The sequence below is a fragment of the Botryllus schlosseri genome, chromosome 10, assembly GCF_051294905.1.
Source record: "Botryllus schlosseri isolate E-star chromosome 10, Bs_hap1, whole genome shotgun sequence".
Taxonomy (NCBI): domain Eukaryota; kingdom Metazoa; phylum Chordata; class Ascidiacea; order Stolidobranchia; family Styelidae; genus Botryllus; species Botryllus schlosseri.
Window position 1 is genome coordinate 23582252 of NC_137245.1, and position 22754 is coordinate 23605005.

The 22754-nt window shown below is 41.2% G+C and overlaps 1 protein-coding gene across 2 annotated transcripts; it reads left to right on the plus strand.

The window, feature by feature from the left end:
• The first annotated feature begins 14388 nt into the window (after positions 1 to 14388).
• LOC145448353 (uncharacterized) lies at positions 14389 to 22305 on the plus strand. 2 transcript variants are annotated; one of them, XR_013917881.1, is made up of 2 exons: positions 14389 to 22187; positions 22256 to 22305. XR_013917881.1 is itself a non-coding variant. In XM_080326735.1 (2 exons), exon 2 carries the CDS (start codon positions 15587 to 15589, stop codon positions 21797 to 21799), a length of 6213 nt encoding a protein of 2070 aa, XP_080182861.1. In that variant the 5' UTR covers positions 14389 to 15318; positions 15387 to 15586; the 3' UTR covers positions 21800 to 22305. The 2 variants fall into 2 exon arrangements, 1 of the variants encoding a protein (XP_080182861.1); XM_080326735.1 differs by having other exon boundaries at positions 14389 to 15318; positions 15387 to 22305.
• The last annotated feature ends 449 nt before the right edge of the window (positions 22306 to 22754 follow it).

Genomic DNA, 22754 nt, shown 5'->3' on the forward strand with positions numbered 1-22754 from the left:
GATAAAACCAGAGTGTACTCACTCTCACTCTGAGTGAGTACACTCTGATAAAACGTTTTCGCTTTCACCAACCATTTGATGCATGCGGTTCCAGTTATATGAACTTCGAAAACTGGGACCAGGATTAATAAGCCTTCAATTAATAATGAAATTAATAAAACTGTTCAGTAGCGCGTGTGGTGAATTGTAACGATTTTATGAATTCAGCCGATATTGGTTAGCACCAGTCTGGATAGTGTTCGTGTGTAAGTAACGAATATGCCTGTAGCACAGAGCGTTCCAAAACTGTGAGCAAAGCAGGGTGCATAAAAGGATTAGGATATAGCCTCACGGACCGCAAAGTGGAAAACTCAATCGACGTAATACCCTACCTTATTCGAAACGCTGGTTTTCCTCGCGCAATTCTTGATGGTCTTTGCTTATTTAAGACTGTAAATACGATTTCCTCCTAGTAACGGATATATGAATGCAGGCTACATAACATCAACATAGAAGTACATTATTCAATTGGTTATTGTTCCTCGTTATTGGAACAATATCACATTCGATCTCGGTGGTCGACAGGCGCAAACAGTAAGCACTAAGCTAAGCATTCATCCGGGTCCAAGAAGATTCACCCACACTGCCATTCCCATGTTGCACTCTAAGCTTCACGCGTGCGCAATTACGCACTGCTGAAATGGTCTCTGTGCACAGAAAATCTAAGCTGCGCCCAAGAAAAAAATTCAATCTGAATTGAAAATAAAATCAGCGCATTATAATTCATTATGGGTTATTTTACATTGTGAGTCAGTGAACGACCGACCGGCTGTTCCAGGCAATTATGCGTTTACGCAGCAGCTGATTAGCGTTTTTAGGAACATTGACACGGTGAAGTCACCTCGGAGACAATTCGTTTTGAGGTGACGTCTCGAAACGACTTGCCGAAGTGTTGCAAACAAAAATCTGGTTTAAGTATGCATATGTGTGTAGCTCAAGTGATACAGCAGTTTGGTATCGAGCGCGGGTGTTATGCTATGCCAGTTGCAACAACCAGCAATATAATTATACGCAGATTTTAGTAATAAATAATAATAATATTAATAATACGCAGTGCTAAAATGACCATGCTTATTAATTCTGTAGGGTAAGCTCGAACGGGGCCCAAAGTTCTTCGTAAATCAACATGAAACACATTTTGCGGCAGCTTCATTCAACGTGAAATCTTTTTTCGGGCCGCGCGCGTTTTAGTGTCACCAGATTTGTTGATGCTGGTATGGACCATTGGGTATATATACTCCCACCCCTTCTCATAAACATAATGTTATGTTCGTGCATTTACGTTCGGTGTCGTAGAACTCTTTCTTTCTAATAGGATTAGTAATTTCAGCCAATCATTATTTCCTCGTGTGTCATGCTTGTATTTATACCCTGTGTTCTGTTGTCTCGTGGTCTTTCATTTAACTGCACTCTGGATCGTGTCGCCTGTCTTAAAGTCATTCTGCTGTTAATATATACTGATTTCATATTGCATCCTCGTCGTATTGAGTTATTGTTCGAACAAGATCAAGAACATAACAATTGGTGTCAGAAGTCGGATTCATAGTTATTGCTGCGACGAAGATAAAGCATGGATTCAGGTATACTGAAGCTGCTCGAGAAGCAGCAGGAAATGATGGCGGAGCAACGCGCGCAGCACAAAGAAGAGATGGCACAGCACAAAGAAGATTTGAAGCAACAAGCGAAGCAGCAAGAGATGATGATGCAGCAACAAAATGCTCAGCACAAGGAAGAAATGGCGCAGTTAACGCTGAGGTTGAATCCCGGTGCTTCAACATCTGAAGCTACCGCTCCCAAGTCTGATTCATTTGTAAAATCAAAGGAGAAATGGGACCAGTATCTGCAACGATTCAACCATCACCTAGCAATTTACGGCATTTCCAACATGGAGAAGAAAAGAGCGTGTCTACTCTCATGGGTTGGACCTGAAACGTACTCGCTCCTACGTAATTTGTTTGGTGCTGCTGATGTCAGCGCGCAAACTTTCGACACGTTGACTGAGAAATTGTCTACACACTTCAAGGACTCAATTCATGTGCAAGCAGCCAGGTACGAATTTTACAATTGCAAAATGCAACCGGGGCAATCGTACGCCGATTGGATCGCTACTCTACGCGGAATCTCCAAGGATTGCAACTTCATATGCTCAAGAGATGGCTGTGATCAAAGCTACGTTGATGAGCTAATGCGCGATCTCATCATTAAAGAAACGCCGCACGCGGATGTGAGACGGCATTGTCTAACACAAACCAATCCATCCCTCGACGACGTTCTCAAAGTAGCTGCAACATACGTGAGAACGCTGGAAACTGATAGGGTTATCCAGGGCGAGAGTAACGGTAAAGATACTTCCATCGTCAATAAAATGACGGGAAGTTATCAGAAGGGGAATAAACCTTCCAAATCCATCCAAGGCAACTTCCCGGAAAGACTGAAATCCTGCAGCCGCTGTTTCATCGATCACCAGAGAAAAGACTGTCAATATCGACATTCAGTATGTCAGAAATGTGGTCGTAAATGCCATATCAAACCTGTGTGCATGTCCAAACCTAGTATCACGCAACAGGTCACATCCGTCAATTTCTGCTCAGTGCCGCTCCTCTCCTTCGACATCGATCAACTATATCGACGCGTAGGAAACCAGCTCTGGATCAACTCCAGCATCAACGGCATTCCGTTGCCGACACAGTGGGACACTGGTGCACCCTCCGCCATGGTGGGATTGACTGGGTACAAAACTTTGGGCTCTCCGAAACTCTCAGCATACCATTGCTCTTTCGTAGCGTATGGCGACAAGCCACTGAAAGTGAAAGGTATTTGCACTGTAACCGTGCAGGTGGGTTCTGAAGTTCGAGTTGGCTTAAAATTGGTAGTTCTCGACGAACACCGTGGGCAAAACATTTTTGGTCTCGATTGGAGCGATGCTTTCTCCATGACCGCTAAGGGAACGTCTGCTTTGGATGCAATTTCCTCGCAGATGGTCAAATCGCAATCAGGTAATACTATTGACATTTCTGATTCGAACGACAAATTGGTATCTTTTCAGTCCAAATTTCCCTCCGTTTTCTCTAATGTATTAGGACGATGCACCAAGACAAAGGTGACAATTCACTTGAAACCTAATGCCAAGCCCGTATTCAACAAGCCACGCCCTTTGCCTTTCGCAAGGCAAATCGCTGTTCAAACCGAATTGGATAGATTAGTCAATCAAGGTATCCTCGAACCAATCAATTACAGTGATTGGGCAGCACCAATTGTTGCCGTCACTAAATCAAATGGATCAGTACGCATTTGTGGTGACTTCAAAGCATTGAATCAACAAATTCAGATAGATCAACATCCCCTGCCCTCCTTGGATGAAATCCTTCACAAGTTACAGGGTGGTTGTATTTTCACGAAAATTGATCTTGCCGATGCTTATTTTCAGCTAGAATTAGATGATGATGCGATGAATTTGTGTGTCATCAACACGCAATTCGGTCTATTCCGTTATCGACGCATGTGTTTCGGAGTCGCATCTAGTCCCGCAAATTTTCAACGCTGTATTGATGCCATGATCGCCGGCTTACCCGGTGTTGCTAGTTTTATCGATGACATAATCGTTACTGGCATTGATGAACGCGATCATTTTCGCAACTTATCGCTACTCTTTGAGCGCCTCACCGAATACGGTTTCACCGTCAATTTCGCGAAATGTGAATTTTTCAAAAGTAGTATCGAGTACCTTGGTCATATAATCGACAAGGACGGCAAAAGCCCGTCTCACAAATCCGTTGAAGCAATCAAACAGTTGCCTAAACCTAAGGATGTTCGCCAGCTACAGGCATTCCTGGGCAAAGTCAATTATTATCGCGCGTTTATTCCTAATTTCACGAATAAAGCCGCTGCCTTGTACCGTCTTCTTCAAAAAGACGTGGAATTCATTTGGAATGCGGACTGTGACGCAGCTTTTCGCATTCTCAAAAACGACGTAATCGACGCTACGCAGTTAGCTCATTATGATGTAAACAAGCAGCTCATTTTGTCAACTGATGCTTCTCAATTCGGAATCGGCGCTGTCCTCTCAATCGAGCACAATGGCGAAGAGAGACCGATCGCGCACGCATCGAAAACGCTTTCGGATTCGCAAAAATCCTACTCTCAAATAGAGAAGGAAGCTCTGTCAATCATTTACGGAGTCACTAAATTTCGTCAATTCTTGTATGGTGGAAAATTTACGCTCGTAACGGACCACAAACCGCTTTTAGCTATTTTCTCGCCGGACAAGAAAATTCCCGTGATTACAGCGCAACGCTTACAGCGATGGGCACTAACGCTCATGGCTTACCAATACGATATTCGCTATAAACCGACTAATCAGCACGGAAACGCCGACGGTTTATCTCGCCTACCAAAGGGTCCAGACCCTGAGTTTGACGAACTGGAAATTCGTGAAAACGCGGAGATCGTTCACGCTATTAATATGGTATTCGATGGCTTACCGTTAACTCGCAATGAAATTCGCGACGCGACGCTGAAGGACAAAACCATGAAACTAGTGAAATTATCTGTGACTCATGGTAATTGGAATCCAAAGATGCACATTGATGATTTTTCTTGGTTTTCGACTCGCAAACATTCGCTTTCTCTGCACGAAGACATAGTCATGCTCAATATTGATGGTTTTCAGCGCGTAGTAATTCCGCAGTCACTTCGCTCGCGAGTCTTGTCATTGTTGCACGAAGGACATTGGGGTATCGCGAAAATGAAGCAGATGGCTCGACGTTACATCGCATGGCCTTGCATTAATCGCGACATTGAAAATCTCGTTAAGAGTTGCGACGCTTGCTGTAAGGTAATGAAAGCGCCTGATCGTCAGTATCGCGAATGGCCAAAAACTTCTGAAAGCTTTGAACGAATTCACTTGGATTTCGCAGGTCCAATAAACAATAAAATGTTTCTTGTCATCGTCGATGCGCATTCGAAATATCCTTTCGTTAAAGTAATGAATGTCGGTTCTACCACAACCTTGTGTGTGGTCAACGCTTTGAGGGAAGTCTTCTCTATTGAAGGCTTGCCCATAACAATTGTTACGGATGGCGGGCCGCAATTCACATCGAATGAATTCGATACGTTTTGTTCTAATTTGGCAATCAGCCATATCGTATCACCCTCTTTTCACCCTGCCTCGAACGGGGAAGCGGAGCGTTTCGTCCAGACTTTAAAAGCTGGATTAATAAAAAATTGCGACGGGGGAAAAGATCTCAACTTCGCGCTCCAAACACTTCTCGCTACGTACCGATGTGCACCGCACCCGGGCATAGACTGGAAAACGCCTGCCGAGATTTTACATGGTCGACAGCCGCGCAATTTGCTAAGTTTGTGCTCGCCCTTTGATAAATCGAAACCCGTTACGCCTGGACAATCAGTCACTCATTTCGAGATTGGTTCCTCGGTTTACGCTCGAAGTTACCGAAGCGGACCAAAGTGGGTTGCTGGCGTGGTGACGGAAATACTGGGGCGTGTTGTGTACATCATAAAAACAGATCATGGGTATTGGAGGAGGCACAAAAACCAACTCCAACCACGCTTGATTTCCACTGGTCATGATACAGCCACACAGGAAGTTGCTCAGCCTCAACAGTCCCAAGCTGAGCAACCATTGGTCAGGAATAGGGCACAACGTCCTGCAGTTAGTCCTGCTCGATCGTCGGGCAGACGATATCCTCTTAGAAATAGGAAACCCACCGATTTCTATAGACCGTAAATGTGGGCAACCCTCTAACTTACAAGGGAGGACTGTTATGTTCGTGCATTTACGTTCGGTGTCGTAGAACTCTTTCTTTCTAATAGGATTAGTAATTTCAGCCAATCATTATTTCCTCGTGTGTCATGCTTGTATTTATACCCTGTGTTCTGTTGTCTCGTGGTCTTTCATTTAACTGAACTCTGGATCGTGTCGCTGCCTTAAAGTTATTCTGCTGTTAATATATATACTGATTTCATATTGCAACCTCGTCGTATTGAGTAATTGTTCGAACAAGATCAAGAACATAACACATAATATAAGAAAAAGCTCAACAGAAATGACTCGCATTGTGTCGAAATTAGGAGGGAACGAGATTGCGGTCGTTGGGCTGCTTATAATAGGGAGGTACAACCTGCTGGTGCAGGACTTTTAGGCACAATCATTGCGGTGATGGATATTTCCACCCATCAAAGATTTCGGCCAGCACGTGACTCCGGGAAGTGGGCTGCCAGAATATCTGCGGCAATTAAACCTTGATCGTAGCATGTTGGCTGAAACCCTCTTCGATATTGAAATGTCCAGTCGGGGCGTTCAAAAATGACTTGTTTACTCAAATTGTACTGGCTACTTGATAAAATTGTTAGGTTACCTAATTAAAGCCTGCGCACCAAATTTGGTTCAATTCCAACCAGTAGCCGCATTGCTACAGGAGAAGAAAGTTTTTTATTCATTAGCTAAAATTAGTTGAAAAAAAAATTTAAAATTTTCTGTTCACCCCATGCAATTATTAGGTTGTCTATAGAAACGATGCCCATTTTTATAGGAGTCCGGAAGGGCCACAGCTAACCTCCCCCGTGGGATGTTGTGACTACAGCTGAGGTTTTACACCCAGCTGCAGCCACTCCCCGATGGTAATAGGGTTACAGTGTGTCGTTGGACACAGTGAGCCCATAGTTACTCCAGGTTTCTTTTTTCCTTCTTAGTTTCGTCTCTGTTTGGGGTGCGGCCAACAGGGGTTTTACGTGGGGTTACCATACGTCCTCTACATCCGATTTGTCCTCTTTTCTGACTTTCTTGAAAGCAAAATCAGACTGAGATACCGTAGATCAGCACTGAAGTAACGTTCTGGCGGCTAGTTTGGAGCTGAGCCGAAAAGCTACTCGATGCGTGCCTTAATACAACCAAAACAAGCATTGGGATTCTTACCTAACCAAATTCCGTCTTAATATGTTTGACCACAAGAATTCCAAACGGATCCACTAGAAATCACATACTGCACCTTAAAATGGGCACTTTATATTCTGTTTCGCTGCCTTTGGAAGCTCAACACGGTGAAAACATTTTTGACCGCCTTCGGAACGCGTAACTTATGTAAGTGGTACGCGAGCACGGCGTAAAACCTCGAAATGGTACATGGGTGGGAAAAGGTTGGGAACGACTGGCACTCTATTCGCTTCTATACATGCAGCAATCATTTTTATGCAGCATCTCATCATATGAGCTTCAGTAAAACAGATCTATGCAATCGATTGTAGAGGGAGTCTTTATTGTATCACATTCTATGTTTAGGGCAGGGGTCGGCCCGCCCGCATGCGGCCGCAACACCGTTTTGTGCGACCCGCGAAATCTTCAAGAAACGTAAAAATACGGATAAATTGCCTACTAAAGATCAAATTACTGTGGATACCTGATTAGACTTTTTCTTAATACATTTCAACATGATAATGATAAGTAATATTCTTACCATTTATATTTTATTGATGACGTGATAGCCCGACCTCGCGGCCCATGCATTTTGAAATGCTAGTCAGCCTTCAGGATGACCGGACCACGACCTAACACAAGGGTCGGCAACCTTTTGCTAGTCACGGGCCAAATGTCGAATGCACAACTCGTTGGCGGGCCGCGGACTTTTCATACTATAATTCACACTCACTGTCACTGCAGTATGTTACGCTACATTTTTGCGATCTCAATCATATACCAATCACAAAAAGAGCAAGTGTATTCTCACTTAAACAACACAGGATCAATGTGACACTTGATGCTGCTTTCTTTTTGAAAGTTTTTTTTTAACATGTGGTACCAAGCCAGATGAAGCAAGAAACTGAACTTTTTCTAAATAGGCGTCGGACATGCGCGATCTTAGTTTGCTCTTAGTTTGCTCTACGTGAATTTCATTATTGAAAACAATTGTTTAATTATGTGTACGTGCTACCAAACATAGATGCCATCTCTTTTGCATGTTTGGTCAAGCTGGGACCACTTTCAAGGAGATACTTTTTGTGAAAGTCAAGCCGCGATATGCCCATTTTATGAAATTTTTCCTTCGTCCCGGCCTTGCATTTCAATAAAGTCCATTTGAAATTTTGTGGGAATGTTATTGACGTCCACATCAAACGAAGTACTGAATAGCCTGAGTTTATTTTCTAGAGAACGAATGTCGGAAACGCGTGAGGAAAATTTAGTAACTCAATTTCGTATCGCAGTAACCAATACAGTGCTGCAACGAGGTTTGCTCTCTTCCAGTGTAGGAAAGTAAGCATGATTTTTTTGTCCAATTTACGTCCCATTTACAAACCCAAAGTGGCAGTTTTCTTTCAAATGCGAGTATGCCTCCACATCTCATGTATCAGTTATTAATTGTTTCTTGTTATTTCCCCTAAGTTGCAAATTCAATTTGTTCAGATGTGACGTTGAATTTACTAAAAAAAGCAAGTTTAGGATACCTACCCCGGATCACGAAATTCTGTGGCGTTAATGTTTTTATTTTCAACTTACACACTCGTGCAACCATAAATCCTCGACTTAGCGAGCGAACATCGCAGAAATTCAGGACATCGCCATCTAGGTTTTCTGTTTCTAGTAAGAGATGGCGAAACTGTCGGTGACTCAGTTTGTGTAGGCCTAGTGGGCCTATACTAGTGGTTTCCAACCTTTTTCGGCTCATCGCCCCTTTTCAAGCTCCACACAAACAGTAATGGCCGGTTGGTTGACTAAAGAAAAGGTCAACTTTTCGGCTCAATGTCGAACTTTTACACTTTTGCAGCTAAATTTTCGTGGGTTGACTTAAAAAAAAAGTCATTTCTCCGCATTGGCTCCAATTAAGCCGTTTTAACGCGCCATCGCCCCCCTATCGCCCCCTTCGCTATTTTCGACCCCTTTGTCCATTTTCGCCCCCTATCGCCCCCTTGGTCATTTTCGCCCCCCTAGACCGCCAAATCGCACCCAGGGGGCAATATCGCCCACGTTGGGAACCACTGACCTATACCGTCTACGCGCCAGTTTTATGCCGTAACAATAGACTAGTAAATATACTTATGTCGTGACAATGCTACAATTTTCCTACACAGAGCTAACTCAACTCAATAAGAAACGACGGGCCGTATTCTCGTGATAACTATTTATGATGCCGCGGGCCGGACGATTTCGCATGACGGGCCGGATCCGGCCCGCGGGCCGTAGGTTGCCGACCCTTGACCTAACATATCGATCTCGCCTTCCGCCACATGTCACCTCATTTTGTCGCTTGCCTTTTATATTATCTGCTTTACTTTTCATTCAGTATGCATGCCTCTTCTCTACTTCACCTAGGCCAAGATGGGTGTCTTATTTCAAAGACTACTCCAAGTCGTTTCGACACCTTCCTATCTTTTCATTGTATCGCAGTTTTGTGGTGTTTTGAAATGATGAAAATATTTCAAAACTGACTGGATTTGGAGGCTGCAATTGGTAAACATTACAGAAAGTGAAACGTAAATGACTCAATTCGGACAACGAGTATGATTTTAAATTGGCAATACGAGCTAGTTTACTACTTTTAGTGCTGTACTCCAAAAAACACAATTCAGGAGTGCATTAGATAGATTCGTTCTTTGTATGTCTAGAAGTATTTACATTTATAATATTTAGATATTGTAGAAGCGTATTTAAAGGTAACATGGTTATAATGCTGTCAGCATTGTGTGTCCTGGAGTTAAACCATAAGTATATGATCAGCAAACAGATCGCTGCTCACAGACTCAAATTTACATCCAGTTCTAAGAATCGGGAAAACCAACTTTCATCCCTCATTTTAGGGTTTCATTTAAAACAAAAATCAATTTAAAACAAACAATTTTAAAACAAGGCCCTAATTTAAAACATGTTTGTAATTTTTCTCAATCCATCACGTCACGAATAATCAATTGTGACGCCATAGTGGATTGACATTGACAATTGAAAATATAGGGTATATATAGCTCCTTTGACGAAATATCTGTACTATTACTGTTGAACCGACTATTTTGAGAGTTCCAACCTTCCCATATCGATATACGTCGGCTATATCTGGTGGTAATTGTCCACAGGCTCATACGACATGTTTTTTGGAAAGTATTTACACAATTATGGCATAATTTTACAACTTGAAAAAAACACATTTTTTTTAAAAAGGCCTTTTTTTAAAACACTGTTTAAAACAGAGGTCTCAAACTCAAATGCGCTCGCGGGCCAATTTCCTAGTTTTTGATGACGTCGCGGCTGCAGCATCTATATCGGGATATTCAATGTATAATTTCCAAGTAGGCCTTATTTGACGGGACCTTGAAGACAGGCATTCCACGAACATCGTGGAAATCTAATTTACTATTGTATTCACGCTTGACACTGAAAATCACATTTTCAAATATTTGAATAAAATTGTTTTTGTGCCGAACATAATTTTTTAATTAATGAGTTATCATCATGCGAGAGGGTGCATCATGATATCATAAAACTGTCGGGTTATAATATTGCAGCTATAGTGGACCTTTGACGTGCCACAATTTTATGTAGAATATTTTAAAATTGATCTGATATCAGAGCATTTGAGCGGTGTAGCCTAATCCTGGTTTTGATAAAGTCGTGATAAGTATAGGCTATTGTTACTGTCATCGCCAAAGTCAAATTAAATCAGCATTAGATTTTGCCCTAATTATTATTGGAACATATCAATAACATCTTAAATATCATCATTATTGAGTTATAGTAATAGCATTGCTTCTTAACCTTTCAAGCGATCGTACCCCTTGTGCTTCCAATAAGATTTCTCGTTGCCCCTGTTCATTTTTAACACAATTTCTGATGGCACCTATATTAAAATCAGAATGCTCATCTACAGAAAATCGCGCGAAAACTATTTTTCAGTTGAATAAATTGGCCAAGAAAATATTCCACAGCATGTAGGCCTAATTCTACAATGCTGGTACACCGTGATGTGGTGCTTCGTACCCCGACGGGGTCTACGGACCCTGGTTAAGAACCCCTGGAATAAAAATGTCCAATCGGCGATGAATTCATTGGTGTTACAGCTGTAGAGCGTATTACTACCTTACCCGCCACCGATAACAACATGGATAAAGAGAACAAACAACACCCAGCATGTAACCAACTATACGTCACGGGGGTCACAGAATACCAATGGTTGCCATATAATACTGACCTGATTAGATAGCTATATACCCAAAGCAACACAAGCTACGACCTTTTGATATATTACTATTTCCCATGACAGTTTCATAGATTGTTGCGTCTGTAGGATTACAAGTAACCGTTCCGAGTCGCAAGTCCTTCTCTGATAATATCGTTTGACCCGACTCAACTCGAGTCATTTTTATTTAATCACCCAGTCAATCTGAAATCAAATAATTTTACGAGAAGGTCGCACCAAACAAAATCACAATTTTCAGTCACGAATCATCAACGGGTAATGTTTAACATCATGAACTAAAAATGTGATGTAATATAGCTGATCTTCTACCGCATGGTATAGCTTCGAAAAGTGATGTGATAGTGAAATTTGTTGAGATTTCAGTGATTTTTATAGTAATTTTAGCGTGAACTTTAAGTTCTTATATCTAAAAAAGATATATGGCACTTGAATATATTGTTGAATATTTGAAATTCCAAAATGCCGTCGCGGGTCGCACAAAATGCTCTCGCGGTCCGCATGCAGCCCGCAGGCCGCGTGTTTGAGACCTCTGGTTTAAAACCTAAACAAACTGTTTTAAAACACCGTTTGTTTTAAATGCAACCCTACCTAATTTGGGTACGACCAGCTTCTAAATTTTCGTCACTGTTTCTGACGCGTGAACGTTGTCATCAAATCAATGTGTGGTTAGTTTTAAATGTACAACAGGGTGGTCCTTAAAAAACGAATTTTGGAAAGTTGTTGGTCTTACCCTGCCAAAATGTTCCTTTTGGTTGAAAAACACACTGCGTAAAATTTGATTGCTATTCAATAATTTTCAGAGGTGCCTCAATGGATCCGAAATTTTACCTATATCAGCTATGGAACATATATAGTAAATTCATAGTTGCTATTGGGTCAACGCTGAAAAGCCTGGGTTACCTCGTCTGGTTAATAGCTGATCATTGGTGGGGGTACCAGGATCACCAATATCATTGTATTTTGCCAAGTAAGCTCTGTTTGAGGGTGTCGGGGCCCATTTTGTGGAGGTCAGCAACAACCCCAAATGCAAACTGCAGTTGCTCCCCGTTTTTTTTTGTGAGATGGGCATAAAGATCCTGAAGCATTGCGTTTGACTTCAATAGAAGAGGCACGTATAAATATCTAATATCAAAAAGACAACATGAAATGAAGTTTTCAATATTACATTTGAGTTGCATACATTTGTCGTATTTAAGGATAATGTTGTTTTTGAAGGTTTATTGGTCCGCAGCATTTATTTTGCGAGTTTTACCGGTCTGCGAGATCAAAAAGGTTGAGAACCACTGAAGTAGACAACAACACTGTCCCCTGGATAATGAACAGGCCGTGTTATTTTTGGCAATGCCAAAAATAAAAAAATTAAATGCCAAAAATAAGGATTTTTTGAAAATATAGTTTTTATGAAAGATTTTGATAAAAATGACAACACAAGAATTGACCGGAGTTTGTGTATGAAGCGACAAAACAAGTGTGCAGAGCAGAATTCTTAACTTAGGGTCCATCCTTCGGGGGTCCGCAGACTATATTATCCAAAGGGTCCATGGAAGGTGAATGAAAAGGCCAAAAAGTCCAGTGAATAAATTTGGATTTACGGCCGATCTGTGGATTGAGCAATCCAGCGATTAGGAAATAGATGATATCCAGCGATTAGGAAGTAGATGGTATTAAGCGATTTGGAAGTAGAGGATTTCTGCAAGACAAAGTAGGATTCAGCATATTTCAGAATCTATGGTAGGGGGTCCTGATTTCAAAATTTAGGGCGATTACTTGGTATTTTCATGTTGGTAATGCTCTTGCATTTTGTTACATCGTGTATAGTCGCCACGCGCGACCGAGGCTACATTTAGCTAAATGTGCGTTATACCAAATACCATTCCCCTTTAACTTGCAAATGAAAACTGTCTGCGTGTTCATTGTTGTGTTCATAAACTCATAGATTGTGTCACGTTTCCCAATAGGGACATAGTTTCATCAATGAACATTGGACGGACATGGTACAAAAGGCCTCCAAATCTATACGTACCACATACATTCAGTCCAAGTTTTTCATTGCCTGGTTGATACTTTTTCATATTATAAATATTGATTATTAAAGTCACTCTTGATTTCTACAGTGTTGGGATGACTCGAGTCACCTTTTCCGTATGACTTGATTGCCTCGAGTCACTTTGCTATAATCACTTGACTTGACTCGGCGTATCCGAAATGCGGATTGACTCGTGACTTGGAGCAAAATTCACGAGTCAATTTCAAGTCATCAAGTAATCGGGGTCGATAAAAATCACAGTAACTTGCATATGTTCGTATTGTTCGCGAAACGCTGGTGTAACCCGTGAGAGCGACCAATCATTCAATGATCGTGCGTTTTACTGAGCCTCCATTGTTCTCTCGCAAATAAATTGACCGCAAACGAAGTGATCGAAGCTTACAGCTTACGTTGTCGTAAACTATAGTATAGTGAAGTCATTTAATAGCAAAATGTCTCTTTCTGTTCTCTGTTCTTACCTTAACCAAACCTCTTGTTTTATTGAAAATGAATTCGAATGTAGTTTATATAGTCCTCACCCATTTACGCAGGCTCGATTTGTATCATATCAATTTGTAAATGGGTAATGCATTGCATCTTATCAATTCGTTTCTCTTATGTCTATTTTGGCTGGTAACTATAAACTGAGCCTTCTTGCGTGTAAATATTTAACTCTATATTCGTTCATCGGTTCAAAATCAATGAACACTCAATCTCTATTTCAGACAGCTAGCATAATGAAATGACGTAATCATGACTCCTACTTCGGAAAGGCAACTTGACCTGAATTGTGACTTGACTCGTGACTTGACTTGACTTGACTCGACTTGACTCGAGTCACCTCCAAAAATCGAGTGATTTGACTTGACTCGAGTCACCTTCGAAAATCGATTGACTTGACTTGACTCGAGTCAAAATGTGCAATGACTCGAAATGACTCGTGACTCGAAGGTAGTGACTTGATCCCAACACTGGATTTCTAACAATTGGTTGGGTAGTGAAGGCGGCGATTCAAACTTTTCAGAAATCCTTTTGATTTGTTATTATAAGTATTGTGACCTGTGTGAATACCGGTAATATTGCACGCTGCATATAGTGAATCGACTATTGAGAATAGATATTGCAGGAGCACTCGATTTTGTAACGGGTAAATTTGGTCTTCAACATCGTTTTCAATTCGGATTTAAATCTTGCGGTTTGATGGCACAGTCTTGATACTGCATGTTTTTTGACTTAAGGCCAAACTGAAGCGTTTGACATGGTTGATTCGAGTTCGAGTCTATAAATATGATATCATGACGATGTATTTGTTATTTTTGGCATGTGCTAAAAATAACACGGCCTATGGTTGGGGTATATGATCCAGTGCAGTTTCGCACATTCGAGTGCAGTGCGTGCCGCAAAGATGAGGTATATGCACGGATTTGAAACGTGCATAGTCAAATTTTGGACCTTCATGTTTGATTTTCGTCATTCCTTCCTTCCTTAAAATTCAAGCGAATGCAGACGTTGGTGACCGTGATGAATGCGTATTGCGTATACACCGCATACTGATATCTGAAACATGTAGGCAGGGCTGTAACTGCTGCACCCCTAACCCCCGAGCTCGAAGGGATCCCAAGATTATTTCGTGAATGAACATAAATTATAGAGTATTCTTGAATATTTATGGAGCGTTATTCAATTTTTCTTCGCGCCTCGCTTGAATTATTATTGCTAGCTGTCTTAATATTAATATGGGTACCACCTAGAAAAAACGCATAATTTATAGAGATAGGCATTTCGGCGTCGGTCATTACTGAAGTCGCGATTTCGGACTTCAAGAGCCATAAACATCACGGTTCAATAAACCTTGTATGACCTTTGTGACGTAACTGTTATATAGTTCACTGCCGTTCAGTTTCGCCCTCGTTGCCTGCTTTGTATCAGTTGCTAATATTTCGACTATCAATCTTATTCAATCGTATTTACATCGCAATTTTTATAGATCCTAAAATAATTATTATGAATAGTCTGATTCGAAATTTGTAACTGTCCTAAAGGAAACACCGTCAAGTAAGTATATATTGATTTATCCGGTACTAAACAATGTGTGTTAATTCGCTGTGTATTAATGCTTTCAGAAAACCGTTTTTCGTCTGTGTAAAATAAAAACCAACGAAGCAGGCAGAAACGCGTCATCTTGGGGTGTTGGATAGGACAGTTATATCTCTATCGTGTATACGTGGAAGTTTCCACCCCTCTTTCGCGGCTACATAAAGTTTTTTGACGAATTCCATCAACAAGTGCACCAATCAACAAAGAAAACTCAACTGTCATTGTCATGGATTTCAACAACCAAACAAAAGATCCTGATCTGGATGTTACACAGAGATGCGAAGAAGACAACAAAGTCACCAAAACAAAAGACAAACCAAAGTCTTCAAGGTCTCATGGTGCCAGATCAAAATCATCAGTTCAAACGAGATCCATGTCAAAGGTTTTAGAGCACAAATACTTGAAACCGAAAAGTTCAAGCAAATCAAGTTCAAGTCATCGGTCATCAACAGGTACCGGTACTTTTACATCAAATCACTCAACTAAATCTCGCTATAGTGGAATGAACGTCGAAAATGTCGTAAATTATCATCAGAAACTGCAAGAAATAAGCTCTGCACGAGCAAAACAGGATATTGAAGATATCCAGGCTTCAATGAACATAGAAATACAATCAATTCAAAATCAGACTGCTTTGGCCCGAGCCAATCTTCAAGAACAAAAAAAGAAGTTAGCAGAAGATCTACGAAAGAAACTAGACGAAGAAAAGAGGAAGTTGGAGGAAGAACAGAGGAAGTTGGAGGAAGAGCAGAGGAAGTTGGAGGAAGAAGAACAAGAACTACAAAGACGGCAAAATCAACAATGTGAAATGATTAAACAAAGGATGCAGCAAAATGCTGACGAAACAGCTCGCCGTGTAAGACAAGAACATTTGCAAAATACATGTGAACTAGAACTAGAACTCACTAGACGTGGTGTATCAACGCAAAGTTCACCTCAACTGACAGCGACAGATCTGCAGCCATCTGAGAACAGGAGCCTGGCTCCTCAAATAAGCAACGTTCCGGAACAGCAACTACAACAAGCCAGTGCAACTATTCAACCTACGAACAATGTAATAACTCCAATTGCGGAAGCGTCTGCAAGTGTTGCTCCAAATGTAACTCCGTCGATATCTTCGAATATTTCATACGCAGGTGTGGCTATTCCTTTTAATAGCATGTCTCACAGTTCTCGCCAAATGTCTAATGTTGTAGGCCTAAGTGAGAATGTATGTGTGCGTGAAAGATCTAGTAATTGTGTGACTGCTCGTTTGGACGCATGCATTGCACCCAAAAATCAATCGCCTGTAATTGATGCCGAAAATAGTCGCCTTGTTGTAGCACCTCCCATGATTGATACACAAATAACTACTAATTTGCCTAGCTCTTTTGCATCTGGTAGCGTACAACCCTTTGTGCCAGCTTATTCAAATCAGGCAGCTACAGCAGGCTGCGCAGTTCACACAACTACAAACTCTGATCTCAATGTAAAGCCTAACCAACCGAAAAACTTGATTCAATGTGAGAATCCGTATGTCATTCACCAGGTCAAACCTAATGATCAAATTGTTCCATTAAAGTTGGAACCAAAATGTTTTAGTGGTGACCCAATTGAATTTGATACATTCAAGGAAATGATAAATGCTACTTTGAATCGTCAACCATGGACGCAAAAGCAGAAGTTGATGCATCTTTTGCAATATACCCGTGGTATTGCCAATACTTTTGTTAAAGCTTGTGAAGATATGGAAAACTGCTTTGATGAAGCTCTTGCGGTATTGAGAGACAATTTTGGTCAACCATTCCAAATAAGTGACCGCTACATAAACACTGTTATAAATGGCTCGAAATTCGTAGAAGGTGACAACGATTCTCTCCTCTTATTTCATGCATCGTTAACCGCTTGCACCAATAAGTTAACCAAATTTGGAAGGATTCGTGATGTTTCACGCTCTATGGTTGAACAAATTGCCGAGAGACTTCCCCCTTCTTGGCAGCCTGGTTGGAGAACCTTAGTGGCGGAGGTCACTTTTGACCTGAAAACCGAACTGACTGTTGAACATGTAAATGACTATGTTCGCCAGAAAATTAGAGAAATTACTAGTAAATATACTAACCCTAATCATGAAATATCCAAGAAGCAAGTGACGGGTGTATTCAAAACTGGCAAGCCAAAGGCATCATTTAGCACACAAGTTGTGACTCCAACATTGGAACTTTGCTTCATGTGCAATGAAAAGCATTTCTTGAATCAATGTATCCAGTTCCGCAAAATGCAGTATCCTGATCGCGTTGAATTCGTCAAATCCAAAGGGCTCTGTTTCAAGTGTCTAAAGTCAGGACACTTCGGAAAAGCATGCAAACGCATTCAAGCTTGTATAAGGCCTGGTTGCAAAGGCAATCATACAACACTTCTTCACCCACCTGAAGAAAAGATAAAAGAGGTTGCTAACAAAACCTTGGATTCAGCAAATGAACAAATTGAAGGCCAAGGCAAAATTTCTGATTCAAAAGAAGCTACCTCTTTCTTCAGTGCTTCCTGCGATGACAATGAATATGATGATGATGAATGTGTTACTTTGAATGTAGTCTTGGCAAGACTACGGATCGTTGGCACTGACGAGTACATCGCCACTTTGGCATTAATTGATAATGCGAGCAATTGTTCATTCATATCTGAAGAACTCGTGAAACTACTCGGTCTTGCTGGGCCCGAGCGAAACGTAACTTTCCAGACAATCGAACCATCTAAAAATACCAAGAAGTCAACCATTGTTCGTGGTTTAGAGATTTCTGATTACGAGGGATCAGAATACGTACCTCTGAAGTCACTGATATCTACAGAGAAAATCGCTCTGGACAACGACCTGCGGCCAACACAAAGTGATGTACATCAATTTCAACAATTTGAAGACATTCCAATCCCAGATCTTTCTGGAGACATCGGTCTGCTGATTGGTAAAAACAACCCCAAAATTCATAAGCCTCTGGAAACTATATATGGACCTGAGGATTACTTCGCAGTGAAAAGTGTCATCGGATGGATGTTTACATGCCCAAAACAATCCGAACCTTACAAACCTCACTCCTATTTCATTCAAACCAATCCAAACCTGTTGTGCAGGATGTGTCACGATGAGGTCAATTCCATTGCAAATGACAAAACTGAACTCTCTGTAAATGATAAACTATTTATGGAAAAGGTGTCATCGACAATCCTACTTGACTCGAACGGGCACTACCAAATGGAATTACCATTGAAACATCCGGATTTAACACTGCCCGACAACAAACATCAAGCAAAACAAAGAATCAATTATCTGCAGAAAAGATTCCAAAAGGATCCAAAGTTCTTCGATGAATACAAAGTTTTCATGTCTGACATGATCACAAATGGATATGCCGAGAAGGTTCACAATGATGGGCCAGTTGGTAAAACCTGGTATCTGAGCCATCACGGGGTGTATCACCCTGAAAAGAAGACTATCCGCGTTGTTTTTGATGCATCTGCGAAATTCAATAACCTGGCGTTAAACGACCTTCTGTTGCAAGGGCCAGACCTAACAAATAACCTTGTTGGTGTTTTATCGCGCTTTCGCAGAAATGAAGTTGCGATCCAAGGTGACATTCGATCAATGTTCCACCAGGTTAAGGTTGATGAATCTGATAGAGACCTGTTACGCTTCCTGTGGTGGAAGGATAATGACCCAAACCAACAACTTGAAACGTACCGCATGACTGTGTTTTTATTTGGGACTGTGAGCAGCCCTAGCTGTGCCAACTTTGCTCTACGAACTGTCGCTGAAGACAACAAAAATGCCTATGACATTGATGTCATAAATGCAGTTCAAAGGAACTTCTATGTTGATTATTTTCTTGATTCCTGTGAGGATACTCCTGCTGCAATTCGTCGTGTGGAAGATGTCAGCTCTCTGCTAAGCAAAGGTGGATTTGAACTGACAAAATGGGCAAGCAATTGCAGAGAAGTACTGGCAGCAATACCGGAATCAAACAGAGCCAAAAATCTGAAAAATATTGACTTGTTAACTGATGAGCTACCGATGGAGAAGACATTGGGGCTTGCGTGGAATATAGAAGATGATTCGTGGTGCTTCCGCGTCAAAGAAAAACACAAACCTTGTACCAGAAGAGGAATTCTGAGTATCGTGAACTCAATTTTTGATCCGCTGGGAATGGCTCAGACTATAGTGCAACCAATGAAGGTATTGATGCAGCACTTATGCAAAAATAACTACAATTGGGATGACCCGTTACCTGAAGAAGCCAGAAAGATTTGGTGCGACTGGTTATCTCAACTACAGATGCTTGAAAACTTTACGATTCCAAGATGTTTCAAACCGTCAAAGTTTGGACAGGTGACAAGAATCGAACTTCACCACTTCTCAGATGCCTCTGAGTTGTGCTATGGTGCAGTATCTTATCTGAGATATGTGAATGATGCAGGTGAGATTCACTGTTCTTTTGTTTGTGGAAAAACAAGACTCGCCCCCATTAAAGGTTCTACCATTCCGAGAATGGAGTTGTCCGCTGCAACAATATCTGCCAGTAATAACAAATTTCTGCTAAAAGAGCTGGACCTTCCTATTGACGATTCATACTTCTGGACTGACAGCACAACTGTTTTGCGATATCTCACAAACAAAGACAAAGCTTTCAAAACCTTTGTTGCGAACAGAATCAATATGATCAAAGAGTCTTCAGAATTATCGGACTGGAGGTATGTACCTTCAAAACAAAACCCTGCTGATATTGCTTCTCGGGGCCAGACTGTTTCTGAATTCTTGACTTGCGACATGTGGAAATTCGGTCCAGAATTCTTGTGGAAAGATTCTTCGGAGTGGCCTCAACAACCAACATTTCTAGAGGAGTTGTCTGGTGATGACCCTGAAATCAAAAAGCCAAACAAATTGTGTTTTCTTACAATTACCACTCCAAGTTCTGTTCTTGATGAACTCATCTCCAAGATCTCAAGCTGGACTCGAGTGAAAAGGGTGCTGGCATGGGTCTTGCGCTTTAAAAATAATCTTCTTACCAACGCGAGAAACAAACAACCAAATGCAAAGCTGACAAACAAGGCATTGACTTTAATTGAAGTTAAAGCTGCTGAAGAAATGCTTATACGTCATGAGCAAACAAAGCACTTCTCTGAAGAAGTAGAAAGACTGAAGACTGATGAACAAATCAAAAGATCTAGCCCGATCTACAAATTGCTACCATTTCTGGATAATGGGACCCTCCGGGTTGGAGGCAGAAATCAAAATGCTCCTATTGGTTACGACTCAAAACATCCGATAATCATCCCAAAAAAGAGTCCAATTGCAGAATTGGTCATTCGAGATGCTCATGTTTCATGTGGCCACAGTGGCCGGGAATATGTTATTGCCCAAGTCAGAGAAAGATTTTGGATTGTCACAATCAATTCCAAAGTACGATCCGTTCTGAAAAATTGTGTCTCATGTAGGAAACGTCAACGAAAACCAGAATCTCAACAAATGTCTGATCTACCATCTGATAGATTAACTCCAAATGATCCGCCGTTCCACGCAGTTGCGGTTGACTGTTTTGGTCCGTTTTTGGTAAAGCGTGGTAGATCTGAATTGAAACGATATGGCGTTTTGTTCACTTGCCTTACCACTCGCGCTGTCCATATTGAAATTGCGAATAGTTTGGACACTGATTCTTTCATTATGGCACTGCGTCGCTGTATTGCACGCCGTGGACAAATCAGTTTGATACGGTCAGATAATGGCAGCAACTTCACATCTGGTGAGAAGGAGTTGAGACAAAACATTTTAACTTGGAATCAAACAAAAATACAAGATTTGTTGGTGCAAAAACAAATAACTTGGTTGTTTCAGACCCCTTGTGCATCCAATCATGGTGGTGTATTTGAAAGACAAATTCGTACAGTGCGAAAGATTTTGGGTGCTTTGTGTGATGAACAAATGTTGTCTGATGAATCTCTATTAACATTGATGTGCGAATGTGAATCAATTATGAATAATCGCCCCATTTCAACCGTGTCTAGTGATCCTCATGATTTGACTCCAATAACCCCTAACAGTCTATTGTTGTTGAAAGATAAACCCATGCTACCACCGGGTGTGTTCAATGTCAAAGATGTTTACTCCAGAAAAAGATGGAGACAAGTCCAGTACTTGGCTGATCTTTTTTGGACAAGGTGGAAGAAACAATACCTTCCACTACTTCAGATTCGCCAAAAATGGAATGAAAAGAAAAGAAATATCACTGTAGGTGATGTCGTGCTTGTTTTGGATCAAAACCTACCTCGTAACATGTGGTTGCTAGGTCGCGTGATTGAAACCCTACCTGACAAGTCTGGGTTGGTGAGAAGCGCGAGAGTGTTTACCAAAACGAATATTTTGAAGCGACCCATAAACAAATTGGTGCTTCTCTGTGAAGCTCGTGACTGTTGAGAGCTGAAATTTGTTACAGTTTTTTGAGTATTGTAACCTTTCGTTTCTTTGTGCTTTCATTGTGGATTTGCAGTTGCGTAAAAATTGCCAAACTTGCATAAATTCAAATTTTCAATTTTTAAAGGGCCAGGATGAAGTCGCGATTTCGGACTTCAAGAGCCATAAACATCACGGTTCAATAAACCTTGTATGACCTTTGTGACGTAACTGTTATATAGTTCACTGCCGTTCAGTTTCGCCCTCGTTGCCTGCTTTGTATCAGTTGCTAATATTTCGACTATCAATCTTATTCAATCGTATTTACATCGCAATTTTTATAGATCCTAAAATAATTATTATGAATAGTCTGATTCGAAATTTGTAACTGTCCTAAAGGAAACACCGTCAAGTAAGTATATATTGATTTATCCGGTACTAAACAATGTGTGTTAATTCGCTGTGTATTAATGCTTTCAGAAAACCGTTTTTCGTCTGTGTAAAATAAAAACCAACGAAGCAGGCAGAAACGCGTCATCTTGGGGTGTTGGATAGGACAGTTATATCTCTATCGTGTATACGTGGAAGTTTCCACCCCTCTTTCGCGGCTACAATTACCTCGTCACGACATATCAAGACGTTGATAATGACGTTTCGACAGATACGCGACTCTGCGAAGTGTGCTGCCAAAAATCTCGACGGCGAGGAAACGTTGACCCAAAAGGACCGCCTCATGTTCGCCGAAACCGATAAATATATATCGAATTTCCCAATGCCTAACGGGCTGGCGCCTAATATTCTTGTCTTGGCAATCTGAGCCCTACGTTACAAATGTCACCCGTAAATATAAATATTAAGTATGCGTTACGTGAAGAAATGCCACTTTGAGTCGGTCATCTTTTGGGCCGGTTCTGCCGTCTGTGGAGGCACTATGACTCCAGCCAAGCCACATATAGAAAGATAAGCGGCCGTCGGACAC

Bases quoted from the DNA above. Each gene is read 5' to 3' on its own strand.
- LOC145448353 (XM_080326735.1), top strand. From the start codon at position 15,587: ATGGATTTCAACAACCAAACAAAAGATCCTGATCTGGATGTTACACAG.